This window comes from Fukomys damarensis, unplaced genomic scaffold, assembly GCF_012274545.1.
Source record: "Fukomys damarensis isolate Sample0158 unplaced genomic scaffold, DMR_v1.0_HiC HiC_scaffold_37, whole genome shotgun sequence".
NCBI classification, from domain to species: Eukaryota; Metazoa; Chordata; class Mammalia; order Rodentia; family Bathyergidae; genus Fukomys; species Fukomys damarensis.
Window position 1 is genome coordinate 10,705,329 of NW_022900949.1, and position 14,310 is coordinate 10,719,638.

The window sequence follows — 14,310 nt, forward strand, 5'->3', positions numbered from 1 at the left end:
TTTTTTTTTTTTTTTTTTGAAGCAAGGACTGGGCCTCACTATGTAGCCTACAGTGGCCTCAAACTCAACGATTTTCCTGTCTCAGCCTCTCGTGTGCTGAGATGACAGGTGTGTACCTCCACACCCAGCTTTTGGGAGCATATTCTTATCTCTCAGATGGCGCTGTCTTACCTAATGGTGTCAGCATCTCCAGTTATGGGGCTGAGTGCTCATGCCTGCCCCACGCTTGGCTGGTGAGGGGACCCAGCTGCTCTGTCCTTTCTCACTGGTTCAGAGGACAGCGGCCCCCCTCAACGGGGGGCATGTGGGGTCTCCTTGCGCATCTCCACCCACACACAGCTACTGCGTCTGGGACCAGGTCAGGTCCCACGAGTAGTCCCCTGCCCAGGGCTTCCCTTGCTAACCTGGTTCCTGGACCTTCCTTTGGCTGTGTGCTGACTGGGCCAGGCGTGGACTCAGTACAGCTTGGTCACTGTGCATGGAGCCCCAACGGTGGGGTCAGATGTGAGGCTCTGTGTTGATGCCACCTGCTCCCGATGAGCCCAGCCGCCGCTGCCCAGGGCTCATTTTGGTGTCTCCCTCCTGACTCCCCTTTCACTGCCCCCAGCCTGGGACAGGAGGCCATGTGTCGAAGTGCACAGTTCTGACGCCCGCCTATTTTTCCCTGCCCGGCTTTTCTGCTGGTCTTGCTCCCAGAGGTCCTGGAAGGCAGGGGTGGGGAATTCCTCTGGAAACCAGGGTACAGTGCTCAGCGTCCCTGTGTGGCACCTTGTGTGCACCTGGGAAAGGGCCATGGCTGCCCTTCGTATCCCTGCTGTTCCCAGAGCCCATGCCCCACCCAGCCCTTGCCTGTGCCTTCCCTTGTGGGAATCATTCTGGCTGAGGCCACTGAGCTTCTCCAGGGAAAAAGGAAACAAACCTGAGCCAGGCTTTTAAGGTGTCCCACATGCCTGTCATCCCTGCACTCTGGGAGGCTGAGGCAGGAGGATCACAAGTTCTAGCCCCAGCCTGGACAAGTTAGGGAAACCCTGTGTCAAAGTTATAAAAAAAAAAAACAAAAAAAGTTTGGAATGCAGCTCAGTGTGAAGACCTGTATTCAATTCCAGTACCAAAAATAAAAATTTAAAAATTCTGTGCTCTCGGCCTCCTGCAGTTCTCAGCAAGCCTGCCTTGTTGTTGTCTTTCAGGGGAGGGCTTCCTGCCCAGGCTGCTTGTAAAATCCCAGGCCCAGCAATGACTCGTGTATGTGTGTGCCTGGGCTGTGAGGGCCTGAGGTCAAGCGTGGTGGCCTGTGCCCAGCCTTGGAATCCCAGGGCGGCTTCATTCCAGATTCCTCCTGGGGACTCTGGAAACTCAAGGTCAAAGCACTGGGCCCGTCTTAGCCTCCTAGATGGTTGACCAAAGGTTGGGGCCCGCTTATGCTGGAGCTCGGACCCCCCACAGGAGTCTCAAGGCCTGCAGTAACCCCCAGACTGGGTTGCTGGAGAGCAGGAATTTGTCTGTCACAAAGCTGGATATGGTGGTGCACACCTGCGATCTCAGCACTGGGTCAGGGCTAGGCTGAGGCAGGAGGATTGCTGTGAGTTTGGGGCCAGCCTTGGCTGCATACTGAGCTCAAGGGCAGCCTGGACTACATAGCGAGACCCTGTCTCAAAACAAAAGAAGTCCTGTCACAGTCCGGAGCCCAAAGTCTAGGACTCAGGTTGGAGCAGGGCCTGGGCACCGCCTCTTCAGCTCCTGGGACTCCAGCCCAGGAGGTTTTTTTTTTTTTGGTAATGGGGATTGGACTCAGGACCTTGTGCTTGCAAGGCAGGAATAGCTCCACTGTGCTACGTCCTCAGCCATTCTTGAGTGTCTTTATGGGTGTGATAAAAAATATGGTGAATGTTGCTGTTGAGCTCCCGAAAACATTATGTGTGCTTTCATCTTCCTTATTCAATGGATCTGTCACACTGGGTGACTTCTGGCTCTTTTCCAAAGTCAAAATGATCACAAAAGATAAGTGTTCTGAACTGATTCAGGACATCAAGGCATCGAGGACAGTGCAAACAAAGACATGTGAAAGGGGCCGGGGACTTAGCTCAGTGACACCGAGCCTGCCTCACAAGCGCAAGGTCCTGAGTTCAGTCTTCGGTACCAGAAAAAAAAAAAGAGAGAGAAAGAGGAAGAAAGAAAGAAAGAAAGAATTTAAAGACAGGTGAGAGGACTTCCAGAGCTGCTTCAGAAAGTAGCAAGGATGATGGGGTTAGTATGTTTGAAGAGTGGGGAGGAGGATTTTGAGGGCGGTTTCGTGGCAACATACTTCTTTTTTTTGTACCAGGGATTGAACTTGGGTCCTTGTGCTTTCGAGGCAGGTGGTAGAACCACTGAGCTAAATCCCCAGCCCCCAACATATCTTTTTTTTTTTTTTTGGTTTTTTTTTGGTTTTTTTGAGACAGGGTCTCACTATGTAGTTGAGACTGACCTGGAACTCACTGTGTAGCCCAGGCTGGTCTTGAACTCACAGCGATCCTCCTGCCTCAGCCTCCCGAGTGCTGGGATTACATGCGTGTGCCACCACGCCCCAGCTGACAACATATGTTTTATTGTCCTAAGTTGTCATAAAATTTAGACATGCACTATATTTTTTGCACACCTCCTGCATTGGCAAAGACCTTATTTCCAAATGAGGTTATATTTTCAGGTTAATTTGGGAACACTTTTTCATTACCCCAGCGCTCTCCCCTGGCCCCTGTGCCCTTTCTGCCGATGGGAACAGGTTGTCAGCACCATGGGTCTGATGCTGGCCTTGTGTGTCCCCAGCACAGACCAGTCACCAGACCCCACTCTGTCCCTTTTTGTGTGGGTGCTGCACCTCTAGCTGTGTGGGGCCCAGCAGCTGCACCTCAGCCTGGTGCCTTTGTGTTCTAGAATTGAGGTGGAGGGCGACCGGACCAGGTGTGCATAGGTGGTCAGTCTGCAGCCCCTTGAGTGGAGTAGGGAGGGCCAAGAGTCACAGTACGTGTCTCAGTCTCCCTGGGTGTCAAGTGAAGGGTTGATTTACCTGCAGAGCCCTGGGATGTTGTTGCGGGGGGGGGTCAGACTGACTCCTCTTTTCCTCCACCTGGTTTATTTGCTGGCTCCACCTCATAGCTCGGGAGTAAGCTTGGGGTCCCCAGGGTCAGAGATGGGGGAAGCGAGGCATGGCGGTGCACTCTGAGCTCCTGGGGACAGGCGCTGGGCGAATTGCCCAGTGTGTGTTGGCCCAAGGTGCCCTTGGGAAGCCCAGCCCTGGGCCTCGCAGTGGGAGCAGCCAGTGCCCAGGTTTCCTGGATCCTGAGTTTGGGCCAGGAGGTGCCTACTCCTGGGGAGAAACTGGGGGAAAAGGACCTGGTTCTTGGGCCATGTGTGGTGTGGAGGCTTGGCGGGCGGGCACAGTATGGCTGTGGAGACCCAGCTCTGCACTCACTTGCCAAAGTAGAGAGGCTGTGCCACCGCAGCCAAGTGGTAGTGGTGGTGATGGTTCTTCCTCCTCCTCCTCCTTTTTTTTTTCTTCTTCTCCTTTTTATTTTGCAGTTCCAGATAGAATTTGGGGTCTGTGCCTGCCAGCAAGTGTTCATCACCGAATTGCACCCCTAGTCCTTTTCCTTTTTTAAAAAAAAAAATACTATAATAGAAACAGTGGATGCAGATGATATGAACTTGGGGCTGGGGATTTAGCTCAGAGATTCCGCTGCCTGCCTCGCAAGCACAAGGACCTGAGTTCGATCCCCGGTACCAAAAAAGAAAAAAGCCCAGATGATATGAACTAAAAAATAACAGCATGATAGAAGTGAGGTGAGGTGGTCCATGCTTGTAATCCCAGCACTCAGGAGGCTGAGGCAGGAGGATGACTTTGAGATCGCAGCTAGCCTGGGCTATATAGAGAGACCCTGACTCAAAAACATATAAACTAAAAACATAACAAAGCTTGTGTAACATTCTCAAGGCCATGGATTCATCCCTAGCACTGCAGAAAATAATTAGGGTGCACTAGGTGACCTGAAAGAAAGGTGATTATAATGACACAAACACAGATGGCAGATTTAGCCAAAACACAGGCACACACAAATATGCATACACACACACACACACACACACACACACACACACACACACCCCTGGGGAGGCGGCCCACATCAGTCCTATCATATAGCAGCGCTGCTTCTCATTTTTCAAAAATGGAATGCTGAATGTGGTGGTGCAGGGCTTTCATCCCAGCTACTCAGGAGGCTGAGGCAGGAGGATTGCATGTTTGAGCCCAGCCTGAACAATTTAGTCTGCACTCACTGAGGGGCCAGGCCTGTCCCCATCATGCTGCCCCTGCAGGGCTCCCCAGCCTCAGGAGCAGCAGTGAGGGCTTAAGCTGCTGTGGGGTCAGGATGGCTCCCTGCCAGCGCACGGTGTCCCTGTCCTAAGCTGGTCCCCAGGTCCTGGAGGGGAGTGGTTCGATTTCACACACACACCCCGCCCCTGCACGAGGCCTCCGCATCCTGATAATTCTTTCATGAGTCTGCAGAGCCACCACTGGCGACCACCTCCACCGGGTAGTTGGGGGGGAGGGCTGGGGGAGGCTCCTCTCCTGCCACTCTGAACTTTGCAGACACTTCCTGGACACCTGGTGGCTACCCGCACAGTTTCCCAGTGACTTTGGCAGTGAACTTGAGAACTTTTTTCTTTACTTCCCTTTGTTGTTGTTGTACTGGGGGTGGAACCCAGGTTCTTCACAGTGAGCCGCATCCCTAGCCCTTGTTATTTTTTTATTTTAAGACAGGGTCTCTTTAAATCACCGAGTCACTTAAGTGGTGCTAGAACTTGCTGCCGTCATGCCTCAGCCTCCCGCAGTTCTGGGATGACAGGCACGTGCCACCATACTGGGCTTAGAACCATTTGTATAATGTGAAGTTATCCTTTCACCCACTGTGGCTGGGACCTCAACCCTGGTCTTGGTGGATGGGATGCCTGTGGGATCTATATTTGAGGACAGTGCTCATGAGCTTTCTGGAAAGCTCCCTCATGACCCACTATCTGTCCCTTCCCTCTGGTCCTTGGGGCCCGCCGCCTACAGTCCACTGGTTGACCTAACGTATCACAATAATTTGTAGGACAATACCAGTGGCTTCAACTGTTAGACCCATTGAAGGAGTCCCCAGCTCCGATCATTCCAGCACCCTGGGAAGCAGAGGCAGGAGGATCTCAAGTTGGAGCCCAGCCTGGGTGACTTAGTGGGGTGTTGCTGGGGATACAGTGGGCTTGGGGGCCCCGAGATGTATGATGTGGCTGGCCTAGGATTGCGGGGACCTGGGTGAGTGGCTGGTCAGCCTCAGGCCAAAGCAGGTAAGAGGTAGCTGCTAGTACCCAGCCAGGGAGGTGGATTAGGTCCCTTGAATCAGCTTGCATTGATGTAGTCCTGGGATGTCCATCTCAGCACCAGGAGGACATGTGTCCACAGCCCGCACTTGGCCTGGGGTGGACCCATGGCTGCCACAGAGAGGTCGGGTGGCTGCCACATGTAGGAAAGGACCCTGTCCTGAACCTTGCCACCCTCTGCAGTGAACTCATCCTGCCAACTTCAGCTTCTTCCCCTCTGCCCACCCCAGGGGTCTGAACCTCTCATGATGTCCCTAGCTTGTGTCCCTTGCTGGGGATCGACCCCTGCCAAGTGGTCCGAAGCCTTATGGAAGCCCACAGCCCACAGCCACACCTGGCTATTCCACCTGTGGGCCCCAGGTGTCCCTTCCTGACCAGACAGTCCTGGCACCAAGGCTAGAGCTGGCCAGGTGTACGGGTGTGTGTGTGCACTTTCTGCCCCACATCCCTAAGCCTTGTGAAATCTGCCTCTCCTAGTTGCGTGACTGCATCTGGGACCCTAGCACCTTCTCAGGCAGATCCCAGGACGTGGGCTACCTGACCCTTGCTGGTGGGGACCACAGAGAAAGGGACTTGTGGCCAACGGATGACCTCAGGCCCTGTGGTCCTCACGGTCCATACAGTGGCCTCTGCACACCTGTCATCACAGCTGCAACTGCCCTCTAGGGCTTACGCTGCTGAATGAGCCTTTGGAGCCTGATCAGAGTCCTGGGACCTCTGTCCCCATCAGTGGTGGGCACTTCCATAGGACTCCATCCCCAGCTCCAGGGGAAGAAAAAGCCAGATGTGATGTAGACTTATACTCCCAGTACAGTACTTTGGGAGGCTGAGGTAGGAGGAACACAAGTTTAAGCCTGGCCTGAGACCCTGTCTCAGAATAAAAAGTAAAGCTGGGCATGGTGGCGCACACCTGTAATCTCAGCACGTAGGAGGCTGAGGCAGGAGGATCGCTGCAAGTTCAAGGCCAGCCTGAATTACATAGTAAGACCCCATCTAAAAAAATAAATAAAAATAAAAAGTAAAAATCCTGGGATGTAGCTTAGCACAGAGGCCATGGTTTCAATCTCCAGGACTGCAGAAGGAAGGAAGGAAGGAAGGAAAAAGAAAGTGAGTGTGGGCCGGTCTGGAGCTGGAGACAGAGGCCTGCAGGGTTTCACCATGGTGGGTCCCTGGCTTCCCCACCCCTCTTCTTGAAGGAGACCCTCCCAACAGCACAGTAGTGGTGCTGGTCCCATGGCAGTGAGAGAAGCAGTTCTTGTGTCAGATGTCCAGGAGGTTGAGCTGCCGGTGCTCTGTCAGTGGTGGGATTCCAGGGCTTGTCCGGGTATCCAGCCCTGTGCTGAGGCCTGGCCAGCAAGAAAGGGCATGAAAAGGCTCAGAAATGGGTGGCAGGCGCATTGTGGGATCCCTTCCTGGGACCCTGCCTGCCCACTCGCTGCCCCTGCAGCATGGCCTTTCATGTTGTAATCGGTCCCTTGCACGATGACTCACTTGGTAGGTTTTTTCCAGAGGAAGCTGCTCACTCCTTCAAACGTCAGCTGAGATTATAAAGCATGGCCCATCCTCTCTGCAGGGACCCAGTGACCAACTCATGCCCGGCCTGGCCAGAGACACCTAAAAATAGGCACCAGGTGGCAGAGCGGGGCCTGTGACACACTTCACCATGTCCCAGCTTGCTGCCCTGCTGGGCTTATTCTTGTTTGTTTTTTGTTCTTTTTCAGTACTAGGGATCGAACCAGGGCCTTGCGCTTGCCAGGCAGGTGTGGCACCGCTGGGCTTATTCTGGGGCCTGCAGGGTGCCTCCCGGGACGTAACTTGGTCTTAAGCAGCCAAGGGTTCTGCAGGAAGGGTGTCCAGGGAGTGCAGACCCCAGAGCTACGGGCCATGGGGTGAGGCTGGAGGGCATGTGGTAGAGACCAAGCCAGGGAACCTGGGAGGGTTGCAGAGTGTGAGGGCGTGTTCAGGACAGCCCAGCTCCTCTGGGAGGGACATGGAGTGAGCGCCCACGAGGCCACTTCCTGCCTGTGTTTACCTGTCTGTGGAGCCCACAGTGTGTCCTCTGTGATTGGCATCTCTCATTTAGCATTGTCCTCAAGTCCTCAAGGTCTGTCCCTGCTGTGGTGTCGCAACCCCACTCTTTTCCTGGCAGACTAATATTCCAGCGTGTGACTGCACCTTGCTGTGTGTGTCATTCCATGGACACCAAGACTGTTTCTGCCTTCTGGCTATCATGAATGAGCCACTGTGAGCATCCTTGTGCATGTTTTTGGGTGACCTGTCTTTTCCCACACTCTCAGCTCTTTTTCCTATCCCGCCCCTCACCTTGACTGACACCGGAGCCACTGGTGCTCCTGACAGGAACCCTCATTACCGGGGGGACCTGCAGGTGGGCAGGGCTCAGGACCAGAGGATGGAGAAGCTTCCTGGCACATGGAGGTCGGCTCAAGGCCAAGCGGGTTCCCTCATACAGAAAACCTTGAGGGCGGCCCTGGGATCACTTGAGCAGCAGCCGAGGTGTCCCTTTTGGAGTGGGATGTCCTTTCTAAGGGAGCAGGTGTGGGGAGGGCTCTGCTGGGGGTGGTTTCCTAGGCCACCTGTCCCCCTCCTGGAGGGGTCCCTGCGCTGAAGCCTCCGGGGCTCTTGGGGAAAGGGGCTGCGGCTTGCAGCTGCAGGAGTGCCTGGTGAGCCTTGTCTCTTTAGCCCCATCGGCCCATTTCCAGAGGTAAACTAAGTCTCAGCAGAGCTCAGGTGCCACCAGGGTGTCCGTGGGGTGTGCCTCTTATGGGAAGCAGCCAAGACTCCAGGTGCCAGGTATCAGTCGCTTACTGTGGGCTTTATGCCGGCCTGCAGGGCAGGAGGCAGCAGGGCCTCCCTCCTGGGATCCCAGCCTTTGGCAGGAATTGACGGTGTTGTGGCAGGCGGAGCAGAGTGGAGGGTGGTGCCCTGGCCCCTGTGCCTCCTGCCTGCTGTCCCCTCCCCCCACAGTTGCACAAGCGCCCACGCGAGTGGCTGCATGGCGATTACTGGAAGTCCTGAGGATTTCTACACTCCAGGGCTTGGCCGGGAGCGGTGGCTGCGCCTCCCCTTCCTGCCTCCACAATGATTAATGTCCTGGGCCGCCGCCCTCCCGGCGTGCCTGTCTGCCACCCTGCAGGCCCTGCCTGGGGTCCCAGCTCTCAGCTGGTGGGGGTCCAGGGATCTGGGGGGGCGGTCACAGTGATCCTCGGGAGTCTGGCCGTGGAGGACCGCTCTCAGTGGAGCACTGTGTCTCCTGACCCCCAAATAAGCTCAACACTCTTCCTGGCTCAGCTCAGCCCCTCACCGCCTCAGGAGACAGCACTGCCCTGTGTGGCTGCCGAGGACAGGGCTGTGGACGACCCCAGCTTGGAGTGGACCATCCCCCTGTGGCCTTAGATGGCAGATCCCAAGGTCAGCCTGCTATCCGAGGGTTCTCTCTGCGCCTCACATTCACTTGTGTAGTTGGGGCTGAGCCGGAGAGGTCAGGGCAGAAGCTGCAGATGCCAGGGTGGGGCGCAAGGCTTGCAGGTCAGGAGGGAGAGGTGGTCGGCTGACTGGTGTGGCCACTGCAGGATGACCTCTGCGTTTTTCTCTGCAGGGCATGATGCCGCCGCCGCCACCACCACCAAGGAGCTCCAAGCCCAGATAGACGTGCCCACCTGTGGCCCGGGGTCGCCTGCCCCTGATGCTCGCGGTAGGGCCTGCCATGGACCGGGAGTACCCACAGCACGAGCCCCCGCCCGCTGGCATCCTGTATAGCCCGACCCCCCTGCAGGTGAGTGCACCCCCCCAGCTCCCCGAGTCCTGCCATGGGGCGACGGTGATGGTGACGCTCCATGGGGAGTTCTCACTAAATTTGTTGTCTTTTTTGGTACCAGGATCGAATTCAGGATCTTGTGCTTTTGAGGAGACGGTGGAGGCTAAATCCTCCACCCTCGAAGCTCATTCTTTTTGGAGGGGGCAGCATAATGGGGATAGAACCCAGGGCCTTCCTGCTGAGCTATATCACCAGCCTGTTTTAATTCCTTATTTACTTTAAAAAAATTTTTAAACTTAGATTTTTTTTGAGACAGTCTTGCTATCCAGTTCAGGCTGGCTTTGGCTCACTGTGTAGCCCAGGCTGGCCTTGAAGTTGCCTCAGCCCCCTGAGTGCTGGGGTCACAGGTGTGTGCCAACATGATGGACTTAGGCCTTTTTTATTTTGAGACAGTTTCTTGCTAAATTACTAAGTTGCCCAGGCTGGGCTTGAACTTGCAACCCTCATGTCTCAGCCTTCCAGAGTGCTGGGATGACAGTCTTGTGCCACCACACCTGGCTTCTGTCTCGTTCTCTTGGTGTAGGGGATGGAACCCGGGGCCTCACTCATGCTATGCACATACTTTGCCACTGAGCTGCACCCCAGCTCTTCCTTCTGAGTTTTGATGACTGAATAAAGTGTCACAAGTTATAGAACTAGAGATTAGAGTCTGGCCTCCTTCCGTCATAGAGGCTTGTGAGGAGGTCTTGGGCCTGGGCAGCTGAGGGTTCTGCCACAGGGGAAAAGAAGACAGGGTGGGTGACCTTATGGGGGTATCGGGCTAGGGGAGGCCAGAAAAGCAGGTACAGAGCACAGCCTGCTCACCACAGGGCAGCACAGGCTACTTCCCTTTCCTTCTCTTCTTCCATAAGCAGGGTCCATGTCCCTCTGCCCAGAGCAAGTATGACTGGACTGGGACACAGATACTGTTCCAGAGGGTGCAGGGCTGGGTATGTAGATGGCAGCAACAACAAGCCTGAGAGCCAGGAGTGGTGGTGCCTGCCTGTAATCCCAGCACTCTGGAGACTGAGGCAGGAGGGTTACTGTGAGTTTGAGGTGTAGTGAGCTCAAGGCCAGGCTGAACTACATAGCAAGCCCCTGTCTCTTAAAAAAAAAAAAAAAAATCTACTGGAGTACTGGAGACTGGATAAAGAAGAAAAGAAGATATAGTTTTTGTCTGTTTTTTTAAATACAATGGATACATATTGAGGCCATACTTTTAAGTGAAATAAACAAGTCACACGTGTAAATACCAAATAGTTTCTCCAGTGTGAATAAACTGAAAGTGCAAATAAGGAGCAAAATGCGTACTGATAATGGGAAATAGGAAGAAATAGTCTAAAGGAGTAGGGGAAGTGTGATGGAGAGACAGGAGGATTGCTGTGAGTTCGAGACCAGCCTGTGCTACATAGTGAGTTCCAAGTCAGTCTCAACTACATAGTGAGACCCTGTCTCAAAAAAACCAAAAACTAAAAAAAACAAAACAACAACAAAAAAAACAAGCCTGGCTTCTGCTGAACTAGCAAATAGCCACCAGGGTTGTTCAGAGCTACTGAGCTCAGGTGGGCAGGGTGGGGACAGCGGGGACCCTAACTCAGCAGAGCATTGAATGCAAAGAGGTTTTCACAAACCATGAGGAACAGGAGCTCAGAATCCCTGGCCAGTGTCCAGGGCCCACAGCTGGGGTCAGTGTGGCCATGTGGGGCTCCTGTCTGTCCTCCCCTCCCCGCACTGTCCCTGCACTGCCCAGCCCTCCCTCCAGCTGTCACTGGGACACCTTCCAGCCTTCATTACCCTCCTGAAGATTCCTCCCTCACCCTGCAGCCCATCATTTGCTTAATTATTTCCCTATTGTTGGCCTTTGGGGAGAGTCCAGTTTTCCTCCGCTATAAATAGCACCGCTGTTTTCCTCTCCTCCATGTTTAGTCCCTGAGGTATTTCCCAAACAGGATTCCTGGGTCAGAAGGAGTGCTGGCAGCATGCTGAAGAGGGGACTGAGGCTCCGCAGCCACAATCAGACAAGGACACTGATCCAGAGGGACGGGTGCACCCTGATTCTTCTCTGAGTCTCTTCTAGACATCAGATCCTGGAGAAGGTCCCCTAGTGTTCTCTGAGTTTGGGCTGCTTAGCGTATCTGCATAGTTGCCCCATAGGATACATGAGTGATTGGCCAAGGAGGGACCATGGGACCCTATAGCTTTTTTAATTTTTTGAACCACAATCTTGTTAAGTTGCCCAGGATGGAGTTAACTTTGTATCCTCCTGCCTCAGCCTCCCAGACTCTGTACCACTTGAGTAGGCCTGTCCTGCTTCTCTGAGGGCAACCTCTCTGACTCCAGGGGAAAATAAAAAATATCCAAGCAGGCTCTGATTGAGTGGCTACAGTCATGTGCCCATGTCCAGACCAACCACATTCTGGGACCTGCCTCTAAAGAAGGAACCACCCCAAGCTGGGTGTGGTGGTGCACGCCTGTAATCCCAGCACTCAGGAGGCTGAGGCAGGAGGATCTCTGAGTTCCAGACCAGCCTGGGCTACATAGTGAGTTCCAGGTCTGTCTGACCCTGTCTCAAAAAACCAAAATAAATAAAAACAGAAGGAACGACCCCCTCTGTTTGCCAGTGGACTCTTGCTGACCAGCCAAGTTTAGGTGCCCAGTTGTGGGCCAGTCATGTACCAGGGGGCTCATTGTTTAAACTTGGAATCACCCCTCTAGCTGCCAATAAGAAGCTCTGATTGGCTTGCTGTGCCCAGTTTTCCTATTGAATGGGACTAGAGTGCCCTGATTGGCAGCCCCAGCAGAGACCCAGACTGAGCGGGAGGAGGTTGAGGCAGTAGGGCTTTGACTGTCCCCCCGTCCTACCTCCAGGCCTGGCGTGGGGCCTTCTCAAAGGCAGTGCCAGGCAGATATGAGAGGGGACCTTCAATGTTGTCCTCTTGGCTTGACTCCCAGGTACCCCTGTGCCACTCAAGAATTTGTACTTTATTTTCAGCTAAACTTTTTATTGTGAGGTAACTATAGGTCCATATATAGTCATAAGAAGTAACACAGAGGGCCGGGGATTTAGCTCAGTGGTTCCGCCGCTTGCCTCACAAGCACAAGGACCCGAGTTTGACGCCTGGTACCAAAAAAATTTTTTAAAATAATAATAAAAAAAGAAGTAACACAGAGTTGTCTTCTACATGTCACTGTGTTCTGCTCATTGGTCACATCTTCACAAATAATAATTTTTTTTTTATTTGGTTTTTTGAGACGGGGTCTCACTATGTAGTTGAGACTGAGACTGACTTGGAACTCATTATGTAGCCCAGGCTGGTCTCAAACTCACAGCGATCCTCCTGCCTCAGCCTCCCGAGTGCTGGGATGACAGGCCTGGCTGCCCATGTCTTATGTGGCCATACCTGCTTGTCCACCCCACACCCTCCTGATCCACTGACAACCATTGCTATTTGCCACTTTTATAATTTGTCATTTCTAGAATGGTATGGAAATGGAACCAAACCCTGTGACCTTTTTTGGATCAGCTCCTTCCTGTTGCTCAGAACCATCCCTTGGGCTTAGCCAAGTTGTCGCGTGTCACTGTGCAGCCTCTCTTGTCAGGATGCTTAGAACCACAGTGTTTGAGGTTTAGGGCTTTTCCAATTTCAGAATATCTACATGCATGTAACGAGAGGCTCTGGGGAGGAGATCCAAGTCCGTTGTGTTTTATATACAATGAAGGTAATTTTACAGAATATTTTTGGTATGCCCGTGTCTTGCCTGGGACCTGATGTGAGGTCATGTGGAATTTTCCACTTACCATATTGTCTGCCCTCAAAAAGTACTGGATTTGGATTTTTTTTATTTTTTGAAATAGGGTCTCACTATGCAGTTTAGGACAGTTTTGAACTCACTATGTAGCCCAGGCTGACCTTGAATTCATAGTGATTTTCCTGCCTCAACCTCCCCAGTGGTGTAGTTTTTTGTTTTTTCTTTTGTTTTGAGACAGGATCTCGCTGGGTAGTTCAGGCTGGCCTTGAACTCACTATGTAGCTATGTAGTACAGGTCAGCCTTGTACTCAGGATGATCCTCCTGCCTCAGCCTCCCAAGTGCTGGGATGACAGGTGTGTGCCACCACACCACGCCTGGTGTTGTAGTTCCTGGTGTTGGGCCAAACTTCTCTGCAGAGGGGCTCTTAACATTTTTTGTTCCTCTCAGCAATGTGTTAGTGATTTAGTTTTTCTACATCTTCACCAGCACTTGGTGTTATCACTATTTTTATTTTGGCCTTTCTGATGGTGGGGTACTGAGTATTTATTGTGGTTTTGTCTTGTGTTTTCCTATCACCCAGTGATGATGAAGACTTTTCTGTGGTGATTTGTCACCTGTATGTCTTCATGCGAGATCCTGTACCCAAGTTCATGCAGGAGGCTGAGGGGCTGGGGCCAGAGGTCAGCTCAGGAAGACCTTGGGAATGTCTTTCTCTGGGCAGGAGGGGGAAAGTCCCCAGACCAGGGCTCTGGAGAGACAAGGGGGTTTCTAGGGAGACCCCACTTGGGACACAGTAACTCTGCTTCTTTCTGGAGGTTTCTTTTCTTTTAGAGTTGATGGAGCCGAAAGCCTCGGAGACCAGGGCCTTGGCTTTGGTCAACATCTGTGGTTCTTTTTCCCCCTTCACTGTTTATTTTGATAAATATATTTTACATTCTGTGAAGAGCTGGAAACTTGCCCGGTGTGGCAGTCCACACTTGACATCCCAGCACTACCTTGGGAGGCTGAGGCAGGAGGATTGAAAGCTCTATCCCCACCTGGGTAACAGAGACTTAGTGAGACCCCATCTCAAAATCTTTAAAAAATTAGAAAAGGAGCCAGGCGTGGTGGTGCACGTAAATCCCAGCACTTGGGAGGCTGAGGCGTGAGGATCACTTCCTTTGAGACCAGCCTGGGCTGCATAATGAGTTCCAGGTCAGTCTCAACTACATAGTGAGACCTTGTCTCAAAAAACCAAAACCAAAAACAAACAAATTAGGAAAGGGCTGGGGATGTGGGGATGTAGCTCAGTGTAGGGCTGCTAAGTTCTACCCCCGGTACAGACAAAAAAAAAAAAAAAAAAAAGCCAAAAAACACA

General features: G+C 52.9%; 1 protein-coding gene across 1 annotated transcript in view; it reads left to right on the forward strand.

Moving 5' to 3' along the window:
- Positions 1-14,310, forward strand: part of Sbno2 (strawberry notch homolog 2) — a 56,843-nt gene that overhangs the window by 10,894 nt on the left and 31,639 nt on the right. The window contains exon 5 of the mRNA XM_033759628.1: positions 9,005-9,181. Within this exon, the coding sequence (XP_033615519.1) occupies positions 9,092-9,181 (90 nt within the window). The 5' untranslated portion in view covers positions 9,005-9,091. The remainder of the gene's footprint in view (positions 1-9,004; positions 9,182-14,310) is intronic.